General features: G+C 47.8%; 1 protein-coding gene across 1 annotated transcript in view; it reads left to right on the top strand.

Moving 5' to 3' along the window:
• The window catches only part of LOC147662089 (uncharacterized), a 138,208-nt gene extending 120,821 nt beyond the window's left edge, over positions 1–17,387 (top strand). The window contains 2 exon segments of the mRNA XM_086951119.1: positions 15,978–16,199; positions 16,800–17,387. Coding sequence (XP_086807245.1) covers positions 15,978–16,199; positions 16,800–17,387 — 810 coding nt within the window.
• Positions 17,388–17,621: the final 234 nt, after the last annotated feature.

Raw genomic sequence — 17,621 nt, 5'->3', positions numbered from 1 at the left:
CTAGCTGATGGTAGTTCTGCTCGCCCCTGTGCAAATCAGAAACTATCTGTCTTTTCCCAATACACGACTATGTACATAGGGACCCTCTTGATCTACAGGAACCTCAATAAGGGGCAAGCCATTTTCCCTCTCAAGGCTGTTTCATGAGAACTGTTGGTATTCTGGAAAGTCTGACTGTGTGTACTGTAACATTTGTTGTGTGGCATGAACAGGTGGTGGTGGGGGTGGAAAATTCGCTACTGTCTGTTGTGTGTTCTGTGGGGTGCTATTCTGCCTAGGAGGATGTGGTCGTTCTTTTGTCTTGCCTGTAGCTATATTGTGTTTCAGGACAGCACAATCTTTTACAAAGTGACTTGGTTGTTTGCAATAATTACAGTTCCCTTTAACAGGTGTCGTGCCATTTCTGTTCCTGTTTGCTGGTACCGTTTGAGCACCTTCAGTACTCTATTCTTGATCTGGGGTAAGGAATTCTCTACTAATTTGCTCACGAAAAGATGAGGATATGATTCGCTACTGGGCTTAAGGCCACTATTAATAGTAAAGCATTTCTCGATTCTAGAATAAAAATCACTTGTGTCCTCGTCTGGTTTCTGTTTACAGGCTGAAATAGCATCCCAATCTTCCTTTTTCGTAATCAATAGTCTCGGCAAAACCTGTATCAGGAGTTCAGGTAGTTCTTTAGCTTTGTCCCCAAGACCAACACCAGGGAGCCTGGCTTTATCCTCTGTTTCCAATTCTATCCAACTTAACTTTTTCTCTCCCACCTCCCAGTCTTTTTCCTTACGCTTTTCATAAATACCTGCAGGCAACAGTACTTTCAATAGTTTCAGAATGTCAGCATACGTATAATCTCCGATGCAGAGAATGTCTGTTAATTCACGGTGAAACCCCCCCGGGTCTTTATCATGGCAGGGCAGCATCTTTTTAATTTCCAATATTTCTAATTTCGTTAAGGGGGTGTAAACATACACTCGTTGAAGCTCACCGGTTGCATTTTTGACGGGATGTACCTCTCGTAGGGGGTTCTGTCTGTCTATGTACAGGTGCTTTCTGTCGTGGTGTGGGGCGGGAAGCATGCATGTGGTCAGAGAAATCAAGTACTTATGTCGTTGATCCAGAATGACATTAATCAAATCAGTACCCAGGCCTGTCCATCTGTCTAGAAGTATGTCGTCCAGTAATTTATACAAGGGACCGGGATCGGAATATTGACTCTCATACAACGTTATTAAATGTTGGACCATGTAAATACCAGCCAGACGCTGTTCTTTCGGCGGAAGGCTCAAAAAAGTTTGGGCCACTATATCATTGCTATATATCTTAGAATTGGACACCCACTGAACGGCTGACCGGGCCAATTCCATTTCGTGTGGGGTGTGAGATCGCTCGTTCTCTATCCGTCGTTTCAGTGCTTTTTCAGTAGCATGGAATAGATTTTCAAGGGAGTATCTTTCTTTTATAGCCTGTCCTTGTTTGGGGTAGTCGAGGCACTTGGGCCTGTCAAACTGTCATGCTTTGCCTACATAATTCATTTTGTCCTTAGCTTAGTTTTCCACTTCTAACTCTTCCGTTGATGACTCAAACTTCTCGTCAGACTCTTCTCTGTGTATTGCTATTATTTCCTTTCGTATTTTCTTGTACATGCTATCTGCCTGTCTCTGTTTATCATGCCGACCGGCATCTATGTTGTCACTCCATTCTATCAAACCATGCTTTACATCCCCGTCTCCTTGGTCTTGTTCCCTGATCAGGCAGTTAATCATAAAACGGAGAATGTAGTTCTTAACCTCTACTTTTCTGTGTTCCATGGCCTGTTCTATACACTCGGGTCCCTGTCCCGTTCTAATGAAACGGTATATTTGATCTAGGTGTTCTTTCATGTCAGGTAGTGTGACCAAATAGTCAACGGCTTGTCTTAATCTTAGTGAAATCACGAGCATTGCACCCTTTCCAGGTACTGGATCATATATACAACGTGGAATTGCTACATCTACAAAAAACTTAAATGGCGTTTGTGGCGTTCGTGGCGTTGGCGGTAGCCCCCCTCCCCCTACGGCCCCGGGCCCTATGTCGTCTTTCACGACCTGCTGGAACTGAAGCTGTTGGAGCTGATCCGCTGATGGGGGCGGAGGGAATTCTGCGTTTACGTAGTCCGGTGCGGGCTCTTCTAGGTAGGAGGAAATAAAAGCCTCGGATGCTGTAGGCTTCTTTCTACGTACTCTAAAGGGTACAGGTGGTGGCGTACGTGACCTACGGGGTGTTTCTGAGGGGGTCGCTCTAGCTAGTTCTTCTGAGAGGACGGGATAAATACCAGCAACAACGGCATTTCTTTCTCTATCAGCCTGTTCTGCCTTGACCCGTTCCCCCTCCTCCCGCAGTTCCTTTTCTTTGGCTTTTTCCGCTGCTTATTTACTTCTCTCTGCTTGGTGGAATTCTTTCTCTGCTCTTCTATGTGCTTCTTTACGCCATAACTCGATGGCATCTTTCTGTGAGGGTCTTGCTTTCCTTTTCCATAACGCTTCCTCTACTCTCATAATACATTCAGAATCCCACGTTCCTGACGCAGGCCATCTATACTTCTCCTCTAAATCCTTCGTGTAATCTACCCATAAGTCTAAAAACAATATGGCATCTAGGCCGTGCTTATTATACATGTAATGACAAGGTGTGTCTCTATGCGGGACGGGAACTGACTCTTCTAAGATACCTTTCCTGGTCCCTATCTGATGTAATTTCGAAAACAGTGGCATGTTGAAACTGACTTAACTAAAACACAATACACACCAAAAATAGACTGACTGAAACAATCATTCACACTACAACATTAAAACACTAAAACAGATACAATTTAACAGATACATAGAGAAAAAACATGAACTTGAAAACAGTTAACTTTATGCACTGGAATACAGTACAATCATACCGGTCTCGCAGAGAGACACGTCTTTACCGTGCCCACCGAAATGGACCCGTCTTTACCGTGTTCGTATGAACGGACACGTCTTTACCGAGCTCAAATAAATGAACCCGTCTTGAATCTTTATGCGTTCCCAATAGCGGTACTCACCGGGAAGCAGAACTTGAAGGCCTCGGAAACTTGATACTGCGAGAACTTGATACTGCGCATGCGCCTCGGAACAGGTGGGCCTCTGGAAACCTCGGACCTTGCTCTCTCACGGCTTGGGCTCTGGTTGGGATGATCCGCGATCCTCACCGCCTCGTGTGGATGCCTTGTCGCAGTCCGTCTCCTCCGTGGGCCTGAGGGAGTAAGCAGGAAGTCCCGCTGGCGTGTACCCTGTGAAGTCCGTCACGGCTGTAGAAGGGGGCAAGGGCTGGACCTACATCGCCGGCGCGTGGGGTAGGGGATTTGTCCCTATTCGAGCGCCAAATTTATGTGGTAAATAATATATTACCCTGTCATAATTTCTATACTTAAACAAAGGATCATGCATATAATGAGAGGCAGAGTCCGTGGTGTCCGATTCAAAAGGGCTTTATTTCAGTAACTCGAGTTAAGGGAGAATCGGGTTCCATCACCACTAAGGTTCAGGAAGGGTCTTCTAAACTTTATTCACAGAGTACAATATTTATACATTAAATTGCATAGAGAAGGAGGAGCGCTCCAGGCAGAGCAAGAGAAAGAGAGAGATAAGAGCATGTGGGCGTGCATGAGGGCGTACATGTGGGCGTTCACTTGAGGAGTCATAGGTGAGTCATGGGTGGGTGGATACCTGGAGGGGGTTGCATGGCCAGCTTGAACCTTACCCTACTTGTGTGCGCAACTTGGTCATGACGTGCAATTGACGTGTAACTGGGGGAAGCTGACTTTCGATCTAGTAGGGAGGCCTTCAGTGTCAGGACGACCAGCACGTCTGGTATTATCTGATATCTTATGTCCGGGGATGTATTATCTGAAGTAAAGGTCGCTCATCACTAAGAGCCAGTGTGGGCATATATTTCTTCGTGCATTGCGTGGGGGCCGTGGACTTTCTATGGATGCGAGCTATACAAATCACTTAAACGGAGACAGAAAGGCTAGGCCCTATCTCTGCAGACGGGTTCTGTTTACTTTCTTCACCAGGCAGGAATGTGATTCTGTAGAGCAAGCAGATAACTGTGTGCAAAATACTGTCTTGGCACCCTGGGCTGGGCCCCTCTCGGCTTGGCAGAAAGTATGCAAGAATGGTACATACATACAGGGATAATTAGCTGCAGCTTTCAGAGTGTCTGGAGGCATGAAAAGTCAATTTCGGGTCTTGGCTCAGGCTGAGCCACAAAACGGGTTCATCTCGATACTAAACGAGTACAATGCAAACACATGGGCAACATAGGCCTCAGTGCAGAATTAACGTTTCTTTCATGGAAGACTTGGTAACTGACATTCTAATGTGGGACGTAAATGCAGAGGCATTATTATTGCAGGTCATAGAGGGGAAATGCATGGGAGACATGCACATACACTAAACGTGGGGTACATACAGGGGACACATTGGCCATGTAAAATTTCTTTTTCCTCAAGAGGAACCCCACCAACATAGATCTCAAGAGCCGGAAGGTGGCCGGCGGAACCCAAATCGGGAGCGCTCGAAAATAATATATCAGCCTGGGTAGTGCCACCATTTTCAGTAGTGCTATACGCCCAGCCACCAAAAGCGGCAAGGTGGCCCAGAAGTCCATGCTGCCTCGCAGCGGGCGAATACAGCGGGCTATATTGCCGTCTAGGATATCGGCGGGGTCATGGTACACATATACCCCCAGGTATTTGAGGCAGCTAGGTTCCCATCTAATCTCTCTATCGGTGTCGGGTCTGGACTCCCCCTTTCTAACTGGGAATAGGCAAGTCTTGGCCCAGTTCACCTTGAGGCCCGAGATCTCTCCGAATGTCGTGAGAGCCGCTTCAGCCCCAACCAGAGCATTGCTCGAGTCCTCGAGGAAGAGCAGCAGGTCATCGGCATAAAGAGAGATGTGTTGTTGTCCTGATAAAGTCCGTAGCCCGCCGAAGTGGGTTCCAGTCCGGATCGATAATGCTAGCGGCTCAACCGCGAGCGCAAAGAGCAGAGGGGATAACGAGCATCCTTGTCTCGTGCCTCGTTCCACTGGGTATTGTTGGGAGACCAGCGGGCCCGTTCTCACTCTGGCCGTCGCCGAGGCATAAAGTACCATGGTCCATCTGACAAATCCCTCCCCCAGACCGAACCGCAGTAGTACTCTACGTAAATATTCCCATTCCAGGCTGTCGAAGGCCTTTTCCAGGTCAATCGAAAGGACTAAGGGACACGGGGCCTCCGTTTGTGGTTCCTCCAGTAAGCGGAATAAGCGACGAATATTCATAGTTGTATTGCGTTTAGGGATAAATCCTGCCTGATCCTCATGTACTAAGGAACGCATGTGCCCCAGCAGTCTCGACGCCAATATGCTGCTTAGAATTTTATAATCGACCGTTAGCATCGATAACAGTCGATAGGACGCCGGGTCATCGGACTCTTTACCAGGTTTGAGGAGGGGGACTACCAAGGCTTCACACATCGAGCCGGGGAGGCGTCCCAGGTGTTTCGCTTCCCTGTAGACCACTAACAGTCGGGGAGCCAGGAGATCCACGTAGGCGGAGTAGAATTCCACCGGGAGCCCGTTGAGGCCCGGGGTCTTGTTCCTCGCCATCCCTTTTATGGCGCTACGGATTTCCCCAATCTCTATGTCTGTGCCCAAGGCCTTCGCTATTTCAGGTTCCAATGCGAGAATCTCTAAGGATTGTAAGTAGTCATCGATCAGGGCAGGGTCACGGGTCAGTCTACTACGGTACAGCCTTTCATAATATCTCAAATAGCAATCGAGTATCTCCGGTTGGGTATGCACCTCAGTTTCCTCCGCGGTGCGCATGGACACCGTCGGGGCGGTCCGTCTCATGGGGTTGGCCAGCCAGGCTAGGAGTGCACCCGACTTGTCCCCTTCTGTGAGCGATCTGGTGACATAGGCCTTATAATCAAAAGACTGCAATCGTTCGACCTCCGCCGCCACCGCCTCTCTCGCTGTACGTTCCTGAAGTTCTGGGTGGCCGGGGCGGCGAAGCTCCATCTCGCGGAGTTTCCGGTCTGCGTTGGCCAGGTCATCGAGGATGACTCGTCGCATCCCCACTTTTTTGGATATACAATAGCCCCTGACCACCACTTTAAAAGCGTCCCACTCCGAGGCTCTCGACCCAGCTGTGCCCCCATTTGTCGCAAAATAGTCAGTAATTTTATCCTCTAGGTCTGCCTTGAAGACTATATCCTCCAATATCTCGGGGCGCAGTTTCCAAGTGGGTACTTTAGGGACCCCCGGAAACCATCTGAAATCCACTAACAGGGGGTTGTGATCAGAAATGGTCCTAGCCAAGTATTCGGATCTCACAGTCGCGGACACCAGTTCCGTTGACCCCAGAAACCCATCTAGTCTCACATGCAGTTCGTGCATACCAGAAAAGTATGAATAATCTCTAGCATAGGGGTGCTGCGCTCGCCAAATGTCTGTCAGCCCCCATTGAGCCTGCCATTCCTTCCTGCCTTTAGCTATCCGTCGGACTGGGGAATCCAGAATGGGGGGGTGTGAACGATCGATGTCAACATCCACCACCGAGTTAAAATCTCCTCCCATCAGGAGGGTCCCCGACAGGAAATGGGCCAAAGAGTCCTATAACTCAGTCAGGAAGGCGAGTTGGTCCACGTTAGGCGCGTAAATGCAGCAAATATTCAGAGCTCTACTCCCCAATGTGCCAGAAATTGCCACGTATCGCCCCTCCGGATCCACCACAGATTTGGAAACCTGTAGGGGTATCCCAGCTCTTATCCAAATCAACACCCCTCTCGCGTAAGCTGAATATGTGGTGCAGTATACCTGCCCTCTCCATCTACGCTGTAGCGCTACCCCTTCCGCCTTAGTAAGATGTGTCTCCTGTAGTAACGCTATCTGCACCCCTCTACGCACCAAATAAGCGTGAATTTTGTGCCGTCTGGACATAGTGTGAAGGCCTCGCACATTCCAAGTGACGCATTTTAGATTAGTGATCTCAACCATTGTACCAAATTGTCACATCCAGATTCCCCCAGCAATGCTCAGTCCTGGATCGTTCAGTAGTCGATTCAACACCAATGGCGGCCTCCCCTCCCAAAAACAACAGAACTTCCCCCTGAAACAAACCCCCTCCCACCCACCCCAGAATAGGACCCAAATAGCACCATCCAGTTCCCATCCAAACCGTACCCTCAGTAAACTCCCCTTTCCCAACTAATCCCACGGTAGCCACCGCAGGGGTGCCTTAAGGGCCGAGCGTGGGTCGGGCGCCAGCAATGGGTCACCGAGTCTCAGGCTACCAAGACTAGACCCGAGCACCAGATCATGAGTATCAGGTATAACAAGGTCCCCCAATCCCTCCGGTGATTCATGGTCCAGCAACAACTTCTATAACCCCTTCACCTCCCGCCACATTCACCTGCCCAAATGGAGTCGGCTCACCCGAGTTTATCCCTGCCCATCCAGAAAGCCCTCTGCCGAGTCCGGAGTAACCACAGGCAAATTCACACGATCAGTCTCCGAATCCTCAGTGTCCAAATGGACCCCCTCTCCGCTAGGTTCCGAATCTTCGACGATGGGTCCGCCCCGGGAGCCAGATAAGTTGGAAACCATTTCCAACACTCCTCTCCGCTTGGCCATAGTCTCTATCGTCGAGGGCTTGCCCGGTTTACCGTGGCGGCTCCGAAGTCTTTTGGATCTCCGTTGTTGTCCAGTCTCCGACGTCGCCTGGAAGGAGGAACCGCAGCCATCTTTACCAGCCCTGTACAGTTCAAGCCAATTGCAAACGTCCTCCGGAGTTTCAAAAAATTTGGTCGTATCATCAAGGATGATGCGGAGTCTCGCTGGAAAGAGCAGGGAGTACTGTATACCCTCGCTCCGCAGTTCACGTTTGACCGCTAGAAAGGTGGTCAGCTTACGCTGGGTCTCTAAAGTATAGTCCGGGAAAATGTTCACTTGATTGTTCTCCACCTGGTATGGGCCGTTGTGTCTGGCGGCATTGAGGAGAAGATCCCTGTCCCGGAAATGCAATAGTCGCGCCACCACCGGGCGCGGTGAACGGCCTTGTTGAGGGGGTCTGGCCGGTACCCTGTGTGCTCGCTCCAGGGTATAGAAGGAGGGTAGACCCTCCGGTGCCACTACAGTTCGGAGCCAAGATTCTAGATAGGCCACCATGCCGCCATTTTCAATTTTCTCCGGTAGGCCCACCACACGAATATTGTTCCTCCTATTACGCCCTTCAGCGTCCTCCGCCCGTCTTTCCAGGTCACCGATCTGGGTCAGGGCATCCTTCATCGCAGCGGCCAGAGTCTTTTGCGCCGGTTCTAGGACCTTCACCGAGCTCTCTACCTCTTTGACTCTGTCCGAGAGCTTACCGTTGTCCGCCCTGAGGAGGCCTAAGCTCGTCGCAACTTGGGCGATGTCTTGTTGCAGGGCCGATCGTGTATCTGCGATCGCCTCCAGGATTCTATCGAATTGCTGCTGTAGGTGAGGGCCTCCAGAACTCTCCGGGTCATGTCGATCATCCTTATCCGGAGCCTCCGTGTCCGAGGCAGCAGGAGTGGTCCCTTTAGGTCCTCTTGGTTTCCCCATGGTGGACGTGCTCTGCAGTATGGGGCTCGGCAGGCGACCCGACAAAAATAGGCGTCGGCTGCTGATCTTCGGGTGATCGGCCGCGGTGGCACGGGCCTTCAATCGTTCCCAGCACAGTGGCGCAGAGTTCTGCCACTACCCAGATCTCTTGGTATGAAACACAGCCGAGTCCCCGGAGGCCACTAGGGGGGAAGTGGGGGCGATCACCACCAGCCGACGTAGACCCGCCGGATCGAGTGAGGCCTCGGTCTGCCGCCACCAACAAAGCCGGGTCCCCTACAAGGCAGTGTTGTGTCGTCGCTCATGAAGTTCCTCGGGACTCGAGGGGGCCGAAGCCATGACGTCGGGTACCCCCACCGATGATTACAGGATCACAGCGGCGTAAAGTCGACCGCCGCGGGCGGCTCGGCTTCTCCGGCCACGGCCTCCGGCCGCCAGGGTCTACTCAATGCCGAAGAATCGACTATCAATCTTCCGGGGATGTCTACAGTGTCCGGACACTCCCAGGTCGTCAGATGGATTGTCGTCTCTCCGAGAGAGGAGATGTGGAGAAGGTAAGTGCAGAGCTGGCGGGCTCTTCCGGGCCGGGGTTCTCGGCAGTTCAATCGAGCCGGTTCGGGCGCCATCTTGAGCTCCGCTCCGCTCTCTCCGCAACTTCGCTTTTCGACAAGATCAGCCGATTTTCGGGTTTCCTCAGGCGCCTCACCAGGTCCGCCCCAACTCGATCTTCGATTTGTGGGGATCGGGGCGCCTAAAACCCTCGAAATTCAGGATAAATGCGGGCTCAGTCTCGGAGCCGAGCTCTCAGGCGACCATCGCCATCCGCGTCCAATCCACGCCCCGAACGCCATCACGTTGATGACTCAGTGTATGTATCACGTTTGTCATAGTTCTTTCTGTAAAAGAACTACCTGTTCCCAAAGCTTTTTATGCTTTATTGTGGCACCTGTGTCATCTTTGTAATCGTTTTGAACCCAGTTCTGCAAGTCATTATTGTAAGACTTGATGCAGAAATGCGAATCGCACACTATTAGTGTCGGGAATTCACGATCGGCATTTTCAAGCGCCATCTTTAAAGATCTTATTTCAGCTCGCTGAGCTGAACAGTTTCTGAGTGATTCAGTTTTGGTGATTTTCGGTCTGAATTTACCAAAGCACCAGTGACCTTTAACAATTGCGCACGCTGCATTGTAGGATTTTTTATCCACATCGTAGTGTTGTGCAAATCTGTCCATGTAGATTACACAAGAGTATTGTTGGAGAGGCAGAATTTCGGTTGGCAGAGGATATTCTTCTTCATATTCTAGATTTTCTAGTTTTTTCATTTTCGGGTCAAAATAGTACTTCACATCTTCTGAAGCAAGAGAATTTTCCCATTGTATCCATTTTGGATCTAATGCCACTGCATTCAAATTGCGTGGGCTTGTTAATGCCTCAAGGGCTGATTCTGCTGTTAAAACAGTTATCCTTCTGCCTTGGGCTTGGGCTATTTCTTTTGCTACAGCAGTATCCTCATCATGTTTAATTTTAATACTTACTACCTTCTTTCTTGGATATTGTAATTTTTTACTTTGATGAGCAGGTTCCTTGTCTTTGGACTTGACGTGCTCTTCTTTGTGTTCTGACCGTCCTCTTCTTTCCGATTTCTGTGGGGAAGATCGAGAAAGATTGAGTGAGAAGGATCGAGAGGGATTTGTATCAATATCTTGATATCTATCAGGTTTTCTCAATTTATCCCTATCTCTAAGGTTGTATCTTTTTTCAGAGGGATCCCTTTGGGTAGACTTGTTTCCTCAGTCTGGAGACTTTTCTCTCCGTTGAGGAGACCTTCCTCTGGACTGGAATCATTTTTCCCTAGGAGTGGATTGTTTATTACCCTCCCAGCTCTTTTTTGGAGTATTCAGATTATTTTTAATAAAGGTTTTTTCAGGATTTTCAGTTAGTTGGGGTTTTACCGGTTTCCCACCCAAACTATCTCTTCCTAGTTCTTCATAGGATTTTTCTATGATTCTGGCAAGTTCAAATGGTTGTTCTGCTATATCTGTTTCTTTCAATTTCTGGCAGATCGCCACAGATGCTGCTTCTCCTTTTATGTTGGCTAATAATATAGCCGAGACCTGCTTGAAGTCTTTCAGTAATTTCAATCCCAGAGTTAAAGCAGGTTCTGGACCGTATTCATTTTGAATCTGTCTTAGTACATCTGGTATAACCGCCATTGATGGAACACCATGTGTTTTTGTATATATTGAAGCAAAGACTGTGCCCCAACTGTCACAGTCTTCCACATGTGGTGCGATCCCCATTGGAAGACAGATAGTCAGAATTCTGTGTTTTTCAGTAGGAGTAGTATCTGGAAATACTGCTTCTATTTGAGTAATTTTCTGTGCCAACCAGAATGGAATTTGTTCCCGTTTTGTGGGTACTTTACAAAGACATGATTGTATGTCCTGTGCTGTAATTTTGTTTATGTTCCCCTGATGAGGGGTCGGCTGTGGAATCTTAATTGTGGGTTGGACTGTTGAAGTCCGCATGACATATTGGACCAATTGTCTATGTATTTTAATTAATAGTTTTAGCTGAGCTAAAAGTTCCCGGTCTGACATTTTATCAATGTCTGGATGTGGTGTGTAGCTGGCTAGAACCGGTCCCGTGGCTCCTGGTCTACCTAGTGGACCGTGCCTGGTGATGTGATTTTGATGTTTTAGGGCACCTTTAAACCAGAGCAGGTGCTCTTGGTAATTTAGTGAGATGTCAACGTCCTCGAAAGGAGTGTATACATCCAGAGGTTCCTCTATTTTGTAACAGTGGAATTCTTTTGTTAGAGCTTTTGCTGCTGGAAAATGTATCCATAAATAGAATACCTCTGACTGCCGATATTCATGGGCCTCTACCACAAATATGACTGTACCACCTCGTGATGTCAGTCCATTTTCTATAACTTTAATAGTTATAATTCTTCTTACATTGATCGGAATGAGTATAGCACTCGGGTAATTTTCTCGGATGGTTGTGTCATCCGCTAAGAGCTGAGCCGCTATTCTAGCTTGCTCCCTTTCTTCTTCACTTTCTGACATTTTACTGACAGAAGGCTTTTTGTTGCAGATCAAATTTCAAGGAAACAAAGATTAGGTGCACAATATTTTGGAACACTGTATCCTTCAACGTTGACTAAACCAAAAAACTATACAAAGGAATCTCTTCCTACTAAGTTCCGGCGGATTTTAACCTTTTACCTACTCCCGACGTCTTTTGGAGTTTTTACGTGAAAAGGGTTCTGTGTGAAAAAGCACGACTGAGTTACTCTAGTGTCTTGCATTAGATTATCGCCTTACCAAACATTGGGCGCCATGTAGTGTAGTTTCTATATTCCCAATAGGCTCCGCGCATTTGAATAATATAAACAGTAGTGTAGACGTAGGACTGAGGTCGACTAGGTCTCTACTGACTATATTAGACTTAATTAGTTTTGCCAGCTAGCTCAGAGGTCACTAGAAACTTTCTCGAGTAAACAAGGAGGAGTTTAACTTCCCTGGATAGACAAGAAGGGATTAGCTTCTGACAACCATAAACATGACAATTTTGCTCCCTCAGAATAAAGTGTATCTCTAGAGTCGTGTGAAAACAATAGGCAGCTATTTCACTAAGTCAATCGTGCATACTTAGTTTCACCAGAGTGCAGAGAAATAGAGAGACAGGCATTTTCAATAAAAAGGTGGTATTTATTGAACAGTCTTCTTTCTCATGCAAGAGAAATGAATTGCCACAAATGCAATACTTATTATAAAGTAAAGTGCGTACAGTAAAAGAAGTATTATGAAATAATACTGTAAAAGCATTGATATGGTTTCTTAGCCATATGATACTTTATTTAAAATAGATCAAATATATACATACATAAAAACATTGACTAACGTACTCAACTGGTGCTTCTAACTGTGCCTACCCCGATGTACCTGACCTAAGCCTAATACTTGGGAAGGAGTAAGTGAGTAGCAGTTTAAGTTAAGTTGGTTAAGATTATTTTGCCAAGGATCTGAATCAAGAATTCTCTCTAAGGGTTTAGTCAGCTCCGTACCTTAGAAATAGAATGTGGGAGGTCTGGTATCTCTATCTTCAGGACTCCGGAGCTGGATTTTCTCGACGTGAGAAAAAGTAGCTTCTCCAGCGCGTCAAAGAGGAGGGGCGGCTTCTGTGGGCTCTCGCATTAGCTGGGCTCTCGGGCAAGTAGATAGCCGCTTTGCTCCAAACCACCGTGCTGGCAGGAAGCTATAACTGGTGACAAGATAAGGGAGACAAAGCACGTACACTGAAAGCGCTCTTCCAGAGAGTTTGACGTGGTCCAGCACACTGCTCGTGCATGCCACGTGTGCCTCGGTTGAAGTGCAGAATCAATGCTGGCACTGGTGCAGTCTCAGCGTAATGCTAGCCTGCTTAAAGTGCTTAAAGATAAAGACAGCGACACTGAAAGTCTACATGTCGCTGGACCGGAACTGAATGAAACAGCTTCTAATGGAATATATGGCGCCATTACGCAAATTAATACCATTACGCTAAAGGTGGACAAGGAAAGCACACAGAAATAGTTCAGTACACATTACACTGAAATTCACATGCTATGAAGCAGAGATTAACCAGGTGTTTGAGAAAAAATATTTAAGCACACAATCGACCAATTTTATCTGCTTTCATGTACTTGTAGTGTACAAAGATTTATCTCCTTCCCCAAACCATCAACAAATCATCGTCTCTCAACATGCTGGAGAGCAGTCCCAGAAAGAGGGTCTGGTTGGGTTTGCCGAGTTTCCCCAGACGAAGCGGCCCACCACCAAAGGTGCTGCATAAGAGGCCCAGAACAACTCCTTAGACAGCCATAACAAGTCATTGAGGCTGCCACCGAAGCCAGCACATCACGAGGCGCTAGCGAAGCTCTGTCTGATCAAGTTCCACAGGAAGTGCCTGAGAGACCACTACTGTCCTCCAATGTATATACGGCTGCTGCATTCTTAAAACCGCCAACTGTGTTTGATATTGCAAAAAAACAGAATATTGGCGATAGATGGATGGATAGAGACTTTTGAAGAGTTCATAGATGCAATAGATGAAAAGGAGTATAAAGTGCTCAACCACAAAGAAACCCAAGCAACTATCATGTTTGGAAGAGTCATGACAACCAAGCTTTCCCAATGGGAGGGGCTGGGTGTGACAGGGGATACATCTGCATTCATCTGCATGCTGATAATCTTCTTTGGCTGGGAGAGAGGTGATTCACACTTTCATTTGAATAGGTTGTGTCCTGCCCTCACTCAAAGGGCTGATTTACCCCCTACTGATCGTCTGGAGCCAGGAATGGGTTGCAAGGGATTGTTGCACACTTCTGAGGGTTCATTTGAAGTCACCTGTTCATCAAATCCATTTTTGAGTATTTGTACTGGAGCTCTAATTCCATGTTTTTAGATGCTGCTTGGGACTTGTAGCCAGACACTGTTGGCTGCTGTGCTGCCAGGAGCAACCACCATTACGACTAACTGCCTTGTTGTGTTGACCTGCTGCTGCAGGAGGGACTGCCAATTTGCAACCTAACTGTATGTGCTGTCTGCTCCCTGCCACCTCCGTTTGTGCCCCGAAGTGCTCTCCAAGGGCTTGTTTGCTTGCCCCCTGTTCTTTCAAGATCTCAGGGCCATCAAAGACCTTGTTGCCTCTTTTCTCCAAGACTTCTGCTGGGTGAACCCTCTTTACAAGGGCTAGCATGTCGCCAGTACTCCCTTCTGCACAAGGTAAAACTTTGTGCATTACAGGACAGTGCACCATGGGCCTACAGCACAGCGCTCTGACCAGGGGAGTGCCTTTGTGCATTCTAGGGAAGTGCTCCATGTTTTACAAACCCGCATGTGGTGAGCGCTTTTTTTTAGTGAGAACAGCGTTGTTTCAACTGGAAGCATTACCAGAGAAACAAACGCGTCCTTGAGCCAGCGTGCTCACTGCAGCTGAATTGTATTGTGAACCTCACCCCCAGAGTCTGGCAAGATATCACCACCGTCAGATGCCACCAAGAACAAACTAGTTTGGCCCCTCTGGCCTTGAGACCCGAGGAACAGCCCCCTGAAGACTTGTACTGCTCTGAGGTGGTACAGTGCAGCTTCTAAGGCTGCAGAGCTACAGGAGCTGCACAAAGCCTTCAAGGCAGGCCTTTCGATGACACGTTGTTCTGTAACATGCGGCGGGCCAGCATTCTGAGGCTCATTCCAGCCTGCCTCGCCCTCTGGTTTCAACGCGTATACTGCACGAAGCCCACAACATCGGGTCCCACTCCCGAGACATGACAACATTGTTAGCAAGTTACTGATGCCCTGAGGACAGTGACCCTGCACCCACAAAGGTACTGTGAGGCGGGTTGGGTCCAGAAGAGTGGTAAAGCCGCCCTGCTCCCCTTCACAGCATTGTCTCTGCTCTGGGTATGACCTCAAGAATGGCGCAGGCCGTCCATAGAGGAGAACTGCTGGAAGACTCAAGTTCAATTACTGTTTTGCGTTTAGTAGGTGCTCCTGCGCCCTATGTTTGGTTTCTAAATGCAGTCACTTCAACCACGTTCACTACAGTTACCATATGAAGTGTGATAGGAGCGCAGGTGCGCTGTAACCTCTGTTTTCCAAGTAATGTGTGTTTTTCTCTGTCAAACCTGCATTATTTGCACTAATGGTGTGATTTAAGTAATTTTGGTCTTGTTTGATGTACAATATAGAATCTATTTTTACTTAATCCTGTGTGGATTCCCTTTTGTGGTTTACTCACTGTGTTGCTGCGCAAGTGTGTTGCACAAATGCTTTGCACATTGCCTCTTTAAACTAGCCTGACTGCTCGGCGCCAAGCCACCAGAGGGTGAGCGCAGGTTATCTGAGGTGTGTATCTGGCTTACCCTGACTAGAGTGGTGGATTCTGCCTGGCTTAGGGGCCTACCCTGGCCAACCAGAAACCCCATGTCCAACAGTGGTTCTTGTGAATCACTTGATTTCCCAGCATGCTCCTGCTGCAGAACTAAGTCACCGCACTTTGTGTCGGAGTACTATCCTCCATTTGTGTCTCAAAGGGAAGTGTGACTCTTTTTCTTAGAACATAAATGTTTTCCCCTGAATCGTAACTGTTCACTTCTCCATATTATAACAATGCAGCTTTTTCAAGAAATATTTTCTTCATGTAATTTTCAATGTTTTTTCTATTTTGCAGAACAACAATCACATCTAGAAAGTATGAATGGGAAAGAAAGCCATAAAGGTTCCGGAAGAAAGATGAATTTTACTCAAAATAGCTACTTAAAAAAACAGCGCAGAATGCACATGAGGGAGAGACGCTTTGCTTGTAATGTGTGTGAGAAAAGATTTATCAATGAGACACTTGTTGAGAGGCACAAAAAAGGACACACCAGCCTCAGGCCATATCCCTGCGGAACGTGTAAAAAGGGTTTCACTCAGAAGGCAACTTTCTTACAGCATCAAAGAACACACACTGGAGAGCGGCCTTATCACTGCACAGTGTGTTCCAAGCGCTTTGCTCATAAGAAAGGTCTTGTACGGCATCAAAGCATACACATAGGAGAGAGGCCTCATCAAAGCGTACACACAGGAGAGAGGCCTCATCAAAGCGTACACACAAGAGAGAGACCTCATCAAAGCGTACACACAAGAGAGAGGCCTCATCAAAGCGTACACACAGGAGAGAGGCCTCATCAAAGCGTACACACAGGAGAGAGGCCACATCAAAGCGTGCACACAGGAGAGAGGCCCCATCAAAGCGTACACACAAGAGAGAGACCTCATCAAAGCGTACACATAGGAGAGAGGCCTCATCAAAGCGTACACATAGGAGAGAGGCCTCATCAAAGCGTACACACAGGCGAGAGGCCTCATCAAAGCGTACACACAGGAGAGAGGCCTCATCAAAGCGTACACACAAGAGAGAGACATCATCAAAGCGTACACATAGGAGAGAGGCCTCATCAAAGCGTACACATAGGAGAGAGGCCTCATCAAAGCGTACACACAGGAGACAGGCCTCATCAAAGCGTACACACAAGAGAGAGGCCTCATCAAAGCGTACACACAGGAGAGAGACCTCATCAAAGCGTACACACAGGAGAGAGGCCTCATCAAAGCGTACACACAGGAGAGAGGCCTCATCAAAGCGTACACACAGGAGAGAGACCTCATCACTGTACCGTATGTGCAAAGAGCTTCACTCAAAAGCAAATTCTTCATGAGCATCAACGCATACACACAGGAGAAAAGCCTTTTCACTGCACCTTGTGTAAGAAGAGCTTCAATCAAAAGGCAAATCTACTAAAGCACAAACTAATACACACTGGAGAGAGACCTTATCACTGCACTGTGTGTTCAAAGCGCTTTTCTCAAAAGGGAGGCCTCGTACGGCATCAAAGAACACACACAGGAGAGAGGCCTTATCCCTGCACTGTGTGTTCCAAAACCCTTTTTCAGAAGGCAGCCCTTGTACGGCATCAAAGAACACACACAGGAGAGCGGCCTTATCACTGCACTCTGTGTTCCAAGCGCTTTGCTGATAAGGGATCCCTTGTACGGCATCAAATCGTACACACAGGAAAGAAGCTTTATCACTGCACTGAGTGTTCCCAGCGCTTTGCTTATAAGGGAACACACACAGGAGAAAAGCCTTTTCGCTGCACCGTGTGCGAGAAGAGCTTCAATCAAAAGGCAAATCTACAAACGCACCAACTAATCTAATTTCTTTATAAATGTGCTGAGCGTTTCTCACTGCTAGTTGATTCTATTGTACCAACCGAATATAGAATTAATTTACCACCTCTCTCATGCATTACATGAGGGCACAGCCGCAACGCTCTCACGCCGTCTTACAAAACACACACTAAACTACTACTTATACGTCACAACAACTTTGAGCTCACAGCTAGGGCTCTCAGCACAGCCCCCTATTTGCAGATGCCAAAGTCCTAACAA

This window comes from Lissotriton vulgaris, unplaced genomic scaffold (assembly GCF_964263255.1).
Source record: "Lissotriton vulgaris unplaced genomic scaffold, aLisVul1.2 SCAFFOLD_692, whole genome shotgun sequence".
In the NCBI taxonomy this organism is placed as follows: Eukaryota; Metazoa; Chordata; class Amphibia; order Caudata; family Salamandridae; genus Lissotriton; species Lissotriton vulgaris.
This window is presented reverse-complemented; position numbering and strand designations above follow the sequence as displayed.